Source organism: Micropterus salmoides, unplaced genomic scaffold, assembly GCF_014851395.1.
Source record: "Micropterus salmoides isolate LMB-PRFRI ecotype aquatic unplaced genomic scaffold, ASM1485139v1 Ms_hic_scaffold_21, whole genome shotgun sequence".
In the NCBI taxonomy this organism is placed as follows: Eukaryota; Metazoa; Chordata; class Actinopteri; order Centrarchiformes; family Centrarchidae; genus Micropterus; species Micropterus salmoides.
This window is the reverse complement of record NW_024041262.1, coordinates 6,559,895-6,575,781: the sequence shown is the minus strand read 5'-3', so window position 1 is coordinate 6,575,781 and position 15,887 is coordinate 6,559,895. Positions and strand designations below refer to the sequence as shown.

At 42.7% G+C, this 15,887-nt stretch overlaps 1 protein-coding gene across 1 annotated transcript in view; it reads left to right on the top strand.

Moving 5' to 3' along the window:
- The window catches only part of cacna1g (calcium channel, voltage-dependent, T type, alpha 1G subunit), a 279,605-nt gene that overhangs the window by 136,846 nt on the left and 126,872 nt on the right, over positions 1-15,887 (top strand). Inside the window, exons 6-10 of the mRNA XM_038736528.1 lie at positions 8,875-9,034; positions 11,941-12,235; positions 12,827-12,919; positions 13,045-13,954; positions 14,668-15,068. Coding sequence (XP_038592456.1) covers positions 8,875-9,034; positions 11,941-12,235; positions 12,827-12,919; positions 13,045-13,954; positions 14,668-15,068 — 1,859 coding nt within the window. The remainder of the gene's footprint in view (positions 1-8,874; positions 9,035-11,940; positions 12,236-12,826; positions 12,920-13,044; positions 13,955-14,667; positions 15,069-15,887) is intronic.

The following is a 15,887-nucleotide window of genomic DNA, read 5'->3' as shown; positions in this document are numbered from 1 at the left end:
TGTTTTACTGTGATGTGAGCATGATGAGGGAGAGCCCAGAGGAGTCAGGGGATGCGTTTAATCCAGGGGCTCCTTGTTTGTGAGTGGAGCTGAAGCAATAAAAGACTGATAAGGTTAGAAGGAGTTCAGAGGAGGAAGTTGTTTCCCAGAAGCAAAGAATGTCACAGAGTAATCCCTGCTCTTCACTGTCAGTCTGCTTGCTGCTATAAACAAAAGATCTTTATAGGAGAATCTCCATATGACATGAAAACCCCCCACAGCTGTTGTCATGCAAGCAATATTTTGTTGCATGAAAAGAGAAGAGACTCTGTTTTACTCGTAGTTTTAGTACAAATTCATTTTCAGTTCAAGGGTTTAAGCTGCTGCAGTCTCTTAAAGCTTGAAATTCAGTTCTTTGATCACTTGGAGTCGTGCTGTTGTACAGTATTCCCAGGTAGCCTGAAGACAGGTAGGCAACCATCTCCTCAACACAGCTGTGATTTGTCAGAGATTTGACTTTAAGCTGTGTTAAGTGCTGCTTTTGTCTAGATCTGTAAAGCTGTGGAGGGGTGTTTTTTGGGGGTTGTTGAGAGAATGATTCAATCCAAGTGGGATGTTGTGGAAACAAAAATCTGTATTTTCAGGGAAGTTTAAAATTACTTTATTTGCCTTGTATATCCAAGCATGCATCCGTACAAACAAGAACATTTATCAAACAAGTGTACTCTTTACGCAATCAACAATTGTCCATCTCTTCATGCATGCACAGACTGAAACGCTCTCAGAATCCCAGATATGGTCAGCCGTGTCCCTTTCCAAGTCCTAGTGGCTACAGGGACTTGAGTTGTGGAGAAAAGTAGCAAAATGATAAAGAGATAAAGAAAAGATAAAGAAGAAAACCATCACAGACAGGGTTAAGATACTGGAGCAATTTATGTGTTTCCTGCATTGTTACAGATGGTATTGTAATTTAGATTTTGTTCAACAAATTTCCACTGATAATACACTTCATTTGTTGTCATTATATTAGTAATTACACATGGTCAAGGTCAAAGTTTATTTATAACATGTATGTATAGCACGTTTACAAACAGTCACTACTGCCCCCCAAAGTGCTGTACAGATACAGAGAACAGCATAAGATAATAAGAGATAAGAGAAAAGCATAATAAATAGCCGAATAAAACCCTTCTAAAACAGAATATGCCAAAAACAATAAAAACAGACAACAGATAAAAACTATACTTAAAAACAATAACAGCAATAAAATGTCGCAGCTCAGCATGAGTACAATTAGACGGTTAGTCCAAAAGTGTTGTGATGAGCAGAATTGGTCATGGTCTACCGAAAGGACAATAATAGGGTTAGTTTGAAACGATGCCAAGCATGTTGTACCCAGCAATCTTTATTGTAGCTAAGAACTCTTGCTTCCCATAACACTAAATGAAATTGAGTGAAAGCAATGTGTTTCATTTGACATCTCCACAAGTGGCTTGTCCAAAGATAAACCAATAAAGATACATTGTTGGAAGAGATTAAAAACTAATTTCACTTGAATGAATTAAGTACACGTTACAGTACACAAACTAAACATTGGGTACTACTTTGGTGGAATTCATTTATATTACAAATTTACTTTTTTATTGTTGCACTTTGTGACCGTTTCAGCCTGACAGGCTGGCTTAGTTAAATTGAATTAATGTTTTATTATTCATGGTATCAAATACCAATTATGGTATCAAAATGTAATATTAATTATTAACGCAGAATGATTAAAATAGATTGTCATTAACAGATCCTCTGGATCTCTGATATGGAGCCACAGGTGCTCAGTGAAGTAGAAAATGACAAAAATGAAAAGGCATTAAAAGCATAATTTTATTCTGCAAAAAAAACTTTTCTTGTTTCCAGATAAAAACTAAATGCACATCATCGGGAAAGACTTTTAGTTTTGCCCCCATTCATCATGAGCTGAAGACTTAAGGCCTATTTCTCTCAAACATTGTTCACAAATCTATGTTAGTGAGCACTTCTTCTTTGCCAAGATAATCCATCCACCTCACAGGTGTAGCATATCAAGATGCTGATCAGACAGCATGGGGATTGCACAGGTGTGCCTTAGGCTGGCCACAATAAAAGGCTACTCGCAAATGTACCTTTACCTTTAGGCCTTTTGTGTACGTAGAGAAAGTCTTAGATCTTTGAGTTCAGCTCATGATGAATGGGGGCAAAAACAAAAGTGTTGCAGTTACAATTATGTTCAGTATATTAATTGGGGTACAGAAAAACAAGTAAACTCATTCGGGCAAATAAAACAGCAGGTAAACAGTTCAGATGGGTTCTCTGGTCTCTTTTCTCTCCATCAGTTTTCATTTCTCTGCATGTAGGCTACTATCTCTCCGGGTCACATGACTCGCTTATGGAGAGGCACATTTCCATTTCAGGGACGTCTACTCATCTCCGTCTGGAGTCGCTGACATGCAGCTAGTTACCATCCACTCGGGGGCAAAATGAGAAGAGACGCAGGTGTACACTGGCCCTCGACTCAGAAAGCCCATTAGTTCACAGTACACAGATTACAAAGCTGGCTAGGCCGGAGCTGAACCTGGACAGGAGAGCAGAGGAAGCAGACCTAATCTGCCTGCTAACAGATGGCTCCCCGATTACACACAGCCACCCGCCTGCCAGCCATGTTGGAATGGAGTTGCCGCCCACAGCGAGGTTGGAGAGGGCACGCAGGCGGAGGAGGAGATGATTGTTATTGAATATGAAATGTCGATCACTTGGAATGAGCACGCTATTCAGGTCGGGAGAGGCCCAGAGGATTGATTCTCTTATCTGGGCAATAAACAGAGGTTCTTTTCATGATTTTAATTTTTGCCTCCGTCACTAAATGAAGAGTTGTCCTTATATATGGCTCTTGTGCAGTTAATGTAGTGTTTGGCACCTTGATTTATACCTCCATTAAAATAATTGTCAATCTTGTCATAACCACCATATTTTATGCCCTTATACCTTAGGCTATATTGCTTCCTTGCTGCCATCTTTAGCTGACCTGTTTCGTATGTCTAATAGCCATAGTTAAAATTGATATGTATTAAAATTAGAAACGACAGGCAATTAATCCCAAATTTACAGTTAAAAACCCCCAATATAAATGACAGATTTTCTACAGACCAAAAAGTATTGCTACCATGTAGTACACATATACTTACAGGGCATGCAGTAACTTGCAGATGTACACATGGATGTAAATAATGCAGGTTCCCTTACAAATGTTGCGGGATGAAGAGAATTCAATCAACACATTTGTTGGCCACAAGGATACTTGCAGTGCGTTATAGTGTGAAATAAAGTGTAAACATAACTTTCCACACAAGGAAAATTTACAGGCAAACTTTAAAACTTGTAACTTCCTGAGTGTGCTGCAGCATGAATTCATTCCTACTAAACTGTTCATAAATTTATCACATTTACCCTTTTTTTCAGTAGTCCTTACCCCTTGTGTCTGGAACATGTACAAATCTCTTCAGTCATTTTGGCTTTCTTCCTTCTTAAACAACATTTGGATGCATTCGGATATGACTGACTTTCTTAAACTTTAAATTTTGATTTTACTGTTTCAGGTCACATTTGTTTTCCGTGCTAGAAATTTTGATGTTGTTTTATATGTTTTCCCCCATACCTCCAGTTAAGACGCATAATATGGTACTAAAAGTAAACAGTATAAAGTGTTTAGGACATCTTAAGTTTTATACATTGTTAAGTGCAATGGACTTAGAATATTTGATTTGACATTATTTGTATTTGGCTTCCAACACAGTCTTCTAAATTTAGAATTCTCTTTCCATTGCAATCATACATTTATTTTCTGAATTTACAATTTGCCAACAATTATGGATCACGGACAAAAACACCTCAAACGACTTACTTCCGTGATCATTGCTGACACTGAAACTTTTTATTTAGAAGAGTCAGAAGACTGTCAAATTCAAATCCTGCTCCTTTGTGCGATAAATGAGAACACGTGTGGCAAGGGATCTGTGCTGTTCTCCATGGGTGCTGCTGTCGGAGATGTGAATATCAGCACGGGGAATTGTAAGCATTAAATTCTCATCGCCACTCCGGATCGCAGCGTGTGACACCAGTCAGTGTGCCTCGGCCTGCAGCGGACACTAATCCCAGCTGCTGTCAACTAACTCAGGAACAGCTAAGCAGCATCCTAACAGCTCAGCACAGTACACTTTGAGATGATCGCTTGAAGAAGCTGCTGCTTAGTGTGTGCTCTGTGTGTGTGTGTGTGTGTGTGTGTGTGTGTGTGTGTACAGTCAGGCAAAGTGTGTATGGGCTGCTCTTACTAGAGAGAGAAAGATGGGCATAGAGTTGCTTATTGTAGGCAGAGAGTGCGGTCGGTCTGTGTGTGTGAACCTCCACACTTCTGTGAATGTATCACGCTCTCTTTGTGAGTTCAAGGTTATTACGTTAAACGAGTGTTCTACCAAAGGGCAAGTGGCAACAAATCGTCACAGCCAATGACTCGCACTGTTTACTTAACTCGCTGCAGACCCGCTCGATTACTTCTCTTCAATCATGACATGAGTTTCTCTTGTAAACGGCACTATAGAACAGCATTTAATCATCTTTTCACAGTGCGATTATGAGAGCTTCAGAGAGATATTTTCTATATGACTCTCATCTCACTGTTATGCTGGTAATTGAGTATTGCATCCAGCGCATATTGTGGCAGCTATTACACAAATTGAAATAACTTGAAAACAGTGTTTGTCAAGAGTCTTGGATGCCATTCAAGAGTTTCTGTGTTCCCACTGCTGTCACATTCTCCCCAGCTGGATTTCATGTTCAGATCTTTCCCTTTGAGAGAATGACACCATGAAAGTTACCCCGCAGATGCTCCTAGCTGTCACTCACGCTCCTGGCCTTCAGTATTACCTTTGTTTCTCGCCTCCCTTCATCTCCTCTCCGCCTCTCCTGGCTGTCTTCTCCTAGTTTGTTGTCCATAGCTTCGCATATCTGCAAGATCCTCCTTGTTTTCCTTCCATCTGTCAACACCCAAAGTCTCCGTCTCAGTGTGTACCCACACCCAAAATCTTTTTCCGAATCTATCTACAAATGTGAAAAAGTCCTCATGCAGTTTGGCGAGCTACTCCCAGATGGCACACTATAGATGAAAGGTGGTGGAACGTGGATGGGATTTTATATTCTTAAACATGCCTTATAAATACATGTGTTTCATTTAAAGCAACAACTCCCAAGCAGAGCAGGTTTCAATGAATACCACTGTATGTAAAACCCAACAAAACACTTCAAATACACCTATTCTGGAAAACAATGCCATGAGACTTAATTTTCTCAGATGACACAAATACATATGGTAAATATTTAGTATTTTGAATGAATGTCATTATTTACTGCTTGAAAGTGCAGGGTCCGTAGGGAGGACTGAGGGATGTGGGGGATGGGGGAGAGGGTCGAGGGATGAAGGGGTAAGGGTCGAGATGTGATGGATGACGGGGTGAAGGGAAGAAGGCATGAGGGGAATAATTGGATCCATGGCTGATGAATATAGGAAAACCAGGGGCCTGTACCACGAAGCAGGATTTGAGCTTATCGGGGTAACCTCGGGGTTAAACCTGAGTTTTCAGTACCACAACGGTGGTTCACTTTTTACGGGGGTAGATTGCCATGGTGACTTATGCTGATCAGCTCTCTTGGAAAATGACATCATTATCTGTAGGAGATCCCACAGACTGTTTTATAGGCTGCTTTTATTTTTGCTGTGGTGATGTGGAGAAACTCTTGTAGGCCATAGCGAAATCATCCTACAGAGACTGATCAAAAGCCTTAGGCTATTGTAGGCATATGTCACAGCCGTTAAAATAAATGCGTATAATTTTTCTTATGTGACGCTGAATATTATGTGCAGTTGGTAGGGATATTGAAATACTAAATTTTAATATTTATTAGGTTATCTGGTATCAGATAACTAAAAGATATCCTGGGTATGTTGAACTCGCTTCGTGGTACAGGCCCCTGCTGTCTGCTGGCGGGAAGGTGGTGGGCATCGATGGGAGTTGCGACTCTGGGTGGGAGAGCCGTCTTTTCATAGTTAGATGTACAGAGCCCCTGGTTACTGTATGCAGACAATAGCTGTGTTTCCATCAACGTTTTTTTATGCGCATTTTGAAGTATCACATTAGAAAAGGTTGATGGAAACGGCAAAAATCCTAAATTTCCCCAAAAAGTTTTTACGCTCGCTTGAGGTGGTTTTTGCCTTTGTCGAAAAACAGTTAATGCGCTAAATGGGAGATTGAAACACTTTTGCCGAAAAGTTCTGACCTAGCGAACGTGTAACTCACGTCCGATTAGCTGTTTCGCCGTCTTGCCAGATATTATATAACATATAATATATATAACACATTCCTGAGGACCTCTCTCCATTTTTCTTACATCAATCGCCATCAGTTCCATGCAACTGGTTTTGTTTCTGGTTTAGAACCCGTAGGCTACATCTTGTTTATTACAGCCATGTGTAACGTCAAATACTGACGTTACTACACTTGCCTTTCCTGGTTTATTCACTCCAAACCAGCTGATGGAAACGCATTATTTTGCATTTAAGTCCGCTTAAAATTTGCATGACAATTAGATGGAAACATGGCTAATAAGAGAAGAGGGAGGGGAAAGGGATTGGGGAGGGAGGGATGTGAAGACTGAGTCAAGGGGATGTGAACAGCTAACATTCTGATGTTCAACACGTTATGTTTAACAAGTTCACCACCTTAGCATGCTAACATTTGCTATTCAGCAGCACTAGTACAGCTGAGGCTGATGGGATGGGAAATTTGTGTAGGTGTTTATTCATAAACCAAAGTACTGGACAGATTGAAAGGTTAGATCTTATGATGGCGCTAGATGAAAATTTAGAACATCATCAAAGTTGTTAGAATTCATCCTCTGGGGACCTGGAATATCTGGAGCTGATTTTGCAGCAATCCATCAAATAGCTGTCAAGATATTTCTCTCTAAAAAACAAATTTCAACCTGCTGGTGGCGCTAGAGGAAAAGTCAGGGGATCATCACAGTCACTAGGAATTATCCTCTGGGGACCATGAATGTCATGAATCTCAAGGGAATCAATAGTTGAGATATCGCCATCCCCTACCATCCACTATTTTTGAAAGCTTTGTTCACACAAGTTGTATTATCCATTGCATTGGGTGACAGCAGAATCCATCAACAGCACACTGAAAAAAGGGCTGTAAATGCTGTCATTTTAAAAAATGAGATATTTTCTGTATGAATGTACTAGTTATTCGGACAGGATGGCCACCTTGTATTTTTCAGGTCTGGCTCAAAAGCCTCTCCATCTCTGACTTTCTCTTCTCACTGCTTTGCTCTCTCCTTCATCTCGGTGTCCTTCCCTCTGTCTCCTCTGTTCCTTGATGGCTGTCAGCCCAGCAGACGAGTTGTGGCGGTGCCTCTCCAATTATCCAGAAAACCCCTGATCAAAAAAAAAAAAGATCCTCGTTATTGACACCTGACTCACCGGGTTCACTGCTGGGAGGGTAGCCTGCAAGGACAAAGAGAGAGAGACAGACCAAGAGAGAGGGGAGAGAGCAGTAACAGCATAGATAGATAGATGAAGAAAATCAGTGTGTGACAATAAGAGCAAAATCTGAGCTGCAACAGCAGAGGGACATGGCCAGATTTAGCAGAAGGAGTGTGTGGGCGGCAGGAAGTGTGTGTGTTGTCAGAAACTTGAGGGAACACTGTCCAGAGCTGACAGAATCAGGGATGTACTGGATGAAAGGCGAAAAAGCAGGTCTTTCACTGTGGCGTTAATTCCGAGCAAACTGTAGGTGTACTGCTGACACTCTCATAGACTACTTACAAATCTCTGTACTTCTGCTTGATTCAGCACGCTGTTAGTCGTCTACCTTTGCCTGCTTAATACTTGCACACTTCCACACCCACAACTGACACAATGCAGCGACAGGCTTCTAGTTATTTTTTGGATTTCAGTGCCTTGCTCATAAGCACTTTATGGAGATCATTACTGTTTTTGGTATGACTGCGCTCTGCTTCCTTATTTATTTGTAAGAACTGATATATGTCACAATATGTCATATATTAGTAAGAATCATTATATGCTCAGAAAGGTGGTACGTAACTGGCGTGATGTTTTCACGTGGCACATAGCAGGGGCACACGCCACAAGAGCAGGAGTGGCACACCATCCAGCCACTTGATTTCAGCGCCACTCCTCTAACGGTTGCAGTTTCTGAATTGTAATTTCCAAAAAATGTTCCCAGTGGTAGAAAAATGACCTGACAAATGAATACACTGACTCACTTGTTGTTTGTCAAGAGCCAGACCCCAGCAGCACTGCTCTTCATCTGTTACAATGAATGACCCTGCTTTGACAGCCGTTTATTGGGCCATTTAACTAATATAAAACACAGAGAGGCTAACTTCACTGGACTATGATGCATAGTAAGCTATTATTTCTACCATTAATCATTATTATTTGATTTTCATTGAACTGTAAAAAGTGTCGTAGCATCCACTGGCAAGTGTATAATTTGACCAAATGAATAAAGACACTGATTTGTGCACTTGTCACTATAAGTGTGTTATGATAGGCCAGCAGTGTGAATGGCTGTAAATTGCACTTAGATTGGTACTCATGTCCACCAGTCTATTCAATAAAATACCCAGTACTCCTATCAGCTCTGAAAATGTGTTGCACTGCATAATGAAAAGCGGTTCGGTTGTCTAGCAGTAATATGCACCTAATCCACACAAGTACATAGAAACAGCATGTGCATTGGCTTACTCTTGTGTGTTTGACCTTGTCCTTGTCTCTTCTCTCAGGTATGCGCATCCTGGTGACCCTGCTGCTGGACACCTTGCCCATGCTGGGTAACGTGCTGCTGCTCTGCTTCTTTGTCTTCTTCATATTCGGCATCGTGGGCGTCCAGCTGTGGGCCGGCCTGCTCAGAAACCGCTGCTTTGTGGAAGACAACTTCTCCTTGTGAGTTCCACTTTTACTACGTCAATATTGCATCTGTGTGTTTGTGCCAGTTCGAATGGAGTTTTGTATAATTAGATTTCAGTACTCACAAATGAAAGATACAGGTACCAGTAGGGCTGGGCAATAAAACAATAATGATAATTATCGCTATATAATTTTATAATAACAATATATCATGTTCAGTATATCCTCAATAAATGTTTGGTTTAATTCTTTGAATCACAAATGAATTAGCACTTAATTTTTCTATTAAGATATGTATTTTGTTGAGGAAAAGGGACTGAAAAAAGATTTACTAATCGATTGTTTTAAAAAAAAGATTTTATTATGACTGTTTTGAAAGATTTGTGAAGTGATCCACTTTTGAAAATCAGCCTTTGACAAAATAATCCTTTGACATTTATCGTGACAATTATCGATATCGAATGGTATGAAATGTTTTCATCGTGATATTACAAAAGACACAGAACAAGCGCGGCTGTGCACAAAAAAAAAAAGAGTCTAAACTTATGCCCATAGTGCCTTTCAAGAAACCATATTGTTCAAATTCTTATTTGTTCCGAAGGTGCACAAGGTGACTGTATTTATTCATTCATTATCTTCCTAATAGAGCAGAGGTAGACAACACAGATGAGATTGCGAACAAGTGTACAGGAGACCAAGGTAAAACTATGGAGTAGACCTTGACCCCTGCACAATAAACTAGGTCATCCACTAAAGTCCATGAGGTTACCGATCATAGAGTCTCATCACAGTGATGAATGAGAGTGTGACAAGCCCAGGAATGATTAGACAAAGCCCATGTGGCCTATGCTATATGGAACATGGGCCCCCATGCCTTATTCATGTTGCCTGTGTCATCCTGGCTTCATTACTCTCTATAGGATTTATGACATCGCACAGCTGTAATTTAAGTTCATGCATAATGGCTTTGGCAAGCTGACATATATTTTTGCCATCATCATCAGTTTTTAGACCTTCTTCTTATGAAAGGTGAATGGCATTTCTGGCTCTATGTCCAAAGTCATAAACATAATCTGTTTTTTTGCCTGTTTCAATTTCGCTGAGACATATTTCAGTGCTTTAGCAAAGTAACAGATGTTAACCGTTAACTGGGTTGACAGTGATTATTTAATAGACGGATGGAGAATATGTGAGAGCACCCGGCAGGAACCACATCCAGTGTGTCATTTTGGGGTGTGATAAATCAAATGTGTTTTAATACTGAGCTCATCAGAGCAATAAGTGCTCTTGTAGATCATCCCAAAGTGTGAAACAGCTTTAATAAATGAATAAATAAATAAGTGAGTAGGAGGTGGTCCTGGAGTGTAAAAAGGCTGGTCTGGTTCCACAAAGTATATATGTGCAAATATTATACAATTATTCAAGCCTGACAGCTGAATGTGTGTCAACAGACAAAGCCAGATATCACAAAATCATCAGACATACAAATCAGATATTCCAGACAGAGGGGTACAGATCCACCAAGAGGTGGTGTAGCAGGCAGACATTGTGTGTTCATCTCACACAATGCACGCAGGGCTCTCCCCAGCCATTTGGCCCTCAGGTTTGTCAATGCAATTACAGCTGGCTTCAGGGATTTAATATCTCCTATCTATGTGAAGGAGTGTTAAACAGTGAAATCAGCCGCTGTAGGATTTGCATGGAATTAAAACCCGCAGACTTCAGGCCTTCAAAGTTGATCCAATTAAATTTTACCCAGTGTACGCCAAAATTCATAGGCAGATTCATCACTATGTACAAAAACATTCTGCCATTTTAACTGCCTCAACCTGGCAACACAAGGTGGGCACGGTTGAACAGTGATGGCTGAAGATTTTTCCCTCAAGACGGAAATGTCACTTTTTCTGGGGAAAACCTTGGTGAAGAGAAGATTATTTTCTTAAACCTGCAACAGGTGATTTCCCTTTTAATGGTTTTCTATCCCTCACACGGGCCACAAACATTCGGCAGGACCCCTCACACCCCTCACACCCCTTATTCCCCAGACCTGTGGATAGGCTGCAGAAATCACCGCCACGTAGCCCTCCCCCGCACACACACATGCAAACACAAACATAACAATAACTTCTGTGTTTCATTGCTCCCCATATATTTTTAATATTTCATTTTTTTTTTTAAATCTGATAATTGGAAATGTTCCAGAGGAGTTACATTATGTTAATGCATGCAATGACAATTAAGATCTATGTATCTATATTTATTATTTTATACAAAATGTTTCCAAGGGCCTTTTTTTACATTATTTTAGTGGTTAGGCATACGTATCTTAAAGCAAGATTATGTAACTTCTGAAGGAAGAAATAACATAGGCTTGCTCTTACTAATGGAAATTTGAAGAATTCATTAGAAATAAAATGCCCCCTTGCTCATTTTAACACAATCAGTAGTTTTTCCACTACAGTGGCCGTGCCGTCATAAATCTACTGAGCCCTGTGACAGGCGACACCATTCTCTTGTCCTGATTTAACGTTAAGTTGTCTTTAACTCCTACTTTGACCCAAAGAACAGATACTCAGCGGCATGACCCTGCCTTATATCTACATCGTATCTGCTTAGGATAAAGTACAGTGGCTGGCCCCACTGGCAACTTTGTGTGAATGTCATGGTTTGCTTAGTTATCCACCATCACTGTATTTCTAGGTCCACCAGTCTTACCAATAGGCACTAATTAGCAACCCCACTGGTATGAGAAACCTTTCCTGAATTATTTCCCTCCCCTAACTCCCCTAGGGAATCTCAGACAGACCAAACCACTTCCATTTTTACTGTTGAAATTTAAATAGGTCAGATTTAAGCACATCTCTTAATAAATGTGTCTACTCTGAACTCCAGTGTAAATCAGTAGGCTAACCCCTGCAATATCCTCTTTTTCTTATCCAAAGCCCTCTCACTGTGGAGTTAGGGAAATACTACCACACTGAAAATGACGACGAGAACCCCTTCATCTGCTCTCAGCCCCGAGAGAACGGCATGAGGGACTGCAGCTCGGTGCCCAAGCTGTATGAGGAAGGAGGCCTGCAGTGCAATCTAGACATGTACTCTTACAACACCACTGACAACACCACCTGCGTCAACTGGAACCAGTATTATACCAACTGCTCCGCTGGTTTGGTCAACCCCTTCAAGGGAGCCATCAACTTTGACAACATCTGCTACGCCTGGATTGCCATCTTTCAGGTAAGACAGCTATTCACACTTGCAAATTATGGATGAACTACTGAAGTAAGACGCATGAATTTGCAATGAGGCACATACAGGATGGTTTGGCTGACGCGGAAGCTCGTAATACAAGATGGAGACGAAGAGGGGGCCTAATTGCCCCAGCGGCTGGTGTATCAGAGAAATAGGGCTTACAGGATTAGCAGGTCGCCACAGCCACACCACCAGACTGCTGCCTCATTTTTCCACACCATTTGTTCTCTATCTCCCCATCATCTGAAAAGCCCTTTGTTGGAGTGTTCATTCATCGCTGTCTAGCTGAGGGGGGTAATTTTGGAGGACGAAAGCCAGATTGGAGATGAGGTCTCCCATAAGTCTGGCCGCTGCTCAATTTTGCATGTGTTGGGTAAAACACACAAGAGAAATGTTGGGGATTAGTCTTCTGCTGAGTCTTGGTATTTGAATCACGCTGGACTGTAAAATATGGTTTCTTTTAATTCCTAATTTTAATTCTTCTCTCTGTTTGGTTCTTCTTTAAAAGTTCTCCGATCACTGTTTTTTTCCCCTTTGTCGCTCTATAATTTTCCTCTGCCTGTGTTAATTCTTCAGGTGATAACTCTGGAGGGCTGGGTGGACATCATGTACTTTGTGATGGATGCTCACTCCTTCTACAACTTCATCTACTTCATCCTACTCATCATTGTAAGTGCCACCAGCTGTGTGTGCGTGTGCTGATGACTGAACAATTGGGTACGTTGGAGCACGGTTGTGTGAGCATCCATTGTGAGTTTGTAAATGACATGTCATCTACCCCTCCTTGTCGTTAGATTGGCTCATTCTTCATGATCAACCTGTGCCTGGTGGTCATCGCTACTCAGTTCTCAGAGACCAAGCAGAGGGAGAGTCAGCTGATGAAGGAGCAGCGAGTGCACTTCATGTCTAACGCCAGCACTCTGGCCTCCCTCTCCGAGCCGGGCTCCTGCTACGACGAGCTGCTCAAGTACCTGGTTCACATCATCCGCAAGGGAGCCAAACAAGTGGCTCACATCTGCAGGCTCCTGGCTCGCCGTGCCGGGCTCAACATCGCCGCCTCGCCCCCGGCCACGGATCCCCAACGCAGCCAGAGACGGAGGAGGAAGTCCTCCCGGCAGGGATCTGTGTCAGTTCATCACATGATGCACCATCATCACCATCACCACCACCACTACCATCTGCGGAATGGCAGTGTGAGGGGAGGGGGGAGCATCAGGTGTCTGGAGGGTAGGGATGTGGAGGCTGGTGCTCATAACAACAACAGAGGAGCCCTTGTAGCAACCGCCAGCAGTGGACACCTTGCTTTAGCCCCGCCCCCTTCAGTGACAGCAGCCACCTCTGATACAAACCTGGCCACTTTATCCAATCCTGCTGCAGGACCTGCAGATTCACCTTTAGTTTGCAGTGTATTCCACACAGAAACTCTTCACTCTACCCCCACGCCCACAAACCTGGGGCCGACCAGGGGCTCCTTCTCCCTAGCCCCGGCTCCCATGTCCCATAGGGTCATGAAGAGGAACTCTGTACCCTTTGCTGCTCCAGGTCCTAAAAACTACCCGACTCTGCAGGCTCGAGCCCTGGCAGAGTCCAGACGAGGGAGCGCTGCAGCCAGCACTCTGACCAACATCAGCTTCAACCTGAATATCCCACCCATGCCCATGGAAAGACGACCATCGAGTCTGGTGGACACACACACTCCCACAGGTAGATGAAACACAACACAACAAACTAATGGGGATGTGGTCACAGATACAATACAATCAAAAACTTGACTAGTGACTAGCAGCAGTCCTTTGAGTTAGCTGTGGTGGATAGAGTTTGCTGGTGTTTGAAAATAAGTGTCTCTCTCAGTCAGAATCAGTGTTTAATTTCCATGTTAGGGTTGAAGCAAATCAAGTGACACGCCACTGGAGGTGTTCGTTTTTGTGCAATCGCCTATTTGTCTTGATTAAGCCTCAAACTACAGCACTGTGCAGGTTGGGGTTTTTTTCTGTGAGAGGGGTGAAAAAGCACTAATTACAGTCAATAAATGTTAATCCTTCATGTGTAAGCTCGTAGCCAGCTTCGTCTGCCCCTGGCCAAGTTCGAAAGAGGCATTGCGCTCAGCAAAAGTTAGGCCAGGTCAGTTCAAGTTGTACAGACTGTGGAAACGCTGGCAACCTGCCGGACAGGCCGCAGCACAGCCTGTAGAGACAAGGCATTACTCATATATCACACACTGCCCATCACCGTCAAACACACTCACTCTGTCACGCGCAATAGTCCAAAAATAGTGTTTTTCACAGCAGAACTCTTTTATTGGATTTGACAATTTGTCTAAACTGCTTATCTTAGGGAATTTATCACAACCATTTTACTGCAGTTCCTTTGTCTTTGTCTCAGTTTCTCCACCTTTAACTTTTCTCACTCGGCTTCAGCCCAGCTCTCCTGCCAGCTGTCGGCTTGTGACCTCAGCAGCACCAGCAGTGCCATGGACGCGGCCGCTTTGACGTTCGACCCCGAGAGTTGCCCCTACTGTGCCAAGGCTCTAGCCAACGAGGCGGAGGGTGGCACTGAGGGCAACGAGACCCCCGGAGATTCCGACAGCGAGGGCATATATGAGTTCACCCAGGACCTCCATCACAGGGACAGGAAAGACAGCCGGCAGCCCAAAAAGAAGCACTGCCGGCTGGGCAAAACGGCGGCCAAGGTCGTTCACTTCTGGAGGCTGGTGTGCGACACGTTCAGGAAGATCGTGGACAGCAAGTATTTTGGCCGAGGGATTATGATCGCCATTCTGATCAATACCCTGAGCATGGGCATCGAGTACCATGAGCAGGTTAGTGTGCGTCTGTGTCTCATTAAGAAAAGTGTGAGTGTGTGAAGCTGAATGCAGCTGTTGGATGGTGCTCCATTGAGGTAGTAACAAACCTGAATGCCTACGCAAAGTTCACAGTGGGAATATACAGACTTGCATAATGGGCAGTCAGATGGGACCTAATGAAAGACTGTTGGAAGGTATTAGTTTACCTTCTCTGTGCACGTGTGTGTCATTCTGTGTGATTGTGTAAGCTACACGGCTCCCACGAGCCCAACTGGAATTCCTGATGTCTCTCTCTGGTCTCATTTGTTTACACGAGCGTAATTACAGCCATGTGAGAGAGAAAACGGAAATGACAGAGTACGAGACAGAGGGCACAGAGACAGGGAGAGAGAGAGGAACTGGGGTGATTTAACGGGTGAGGAAGGCCCCACGACATCTGACAGAGATTTCCTCTCTTTCTTTTATTCTCTGTTTCTAGTCTTTTACTCCTGCGTCTTTGGCCCCATTTGCAGATATTAACATGCAGTCTGTGTCAGGACAGCGTAACTGTATTAGGAAGAAGGCATGTTAACGCAAGGTGTAAATGCATACAGGCCACATTGCACTCGGAAAGCTATCTGATCGACCATCTGGAGGTCGTCATCGTCATTATGACATCGGCCAAGTGTGAATGCAAATGTAACTAAGCACCACCACTCCTTCAGATCTAAAACTGCCTGTCAAAGAGCCGCCGACAGGGGTGGAAATTAACTTTTTGGCTCACCTGCCAATGGGAAAATCCACTGGCCAAAATAATAACTTGCCTTTTTATGTCACGTAAACATTTGTTTTCTG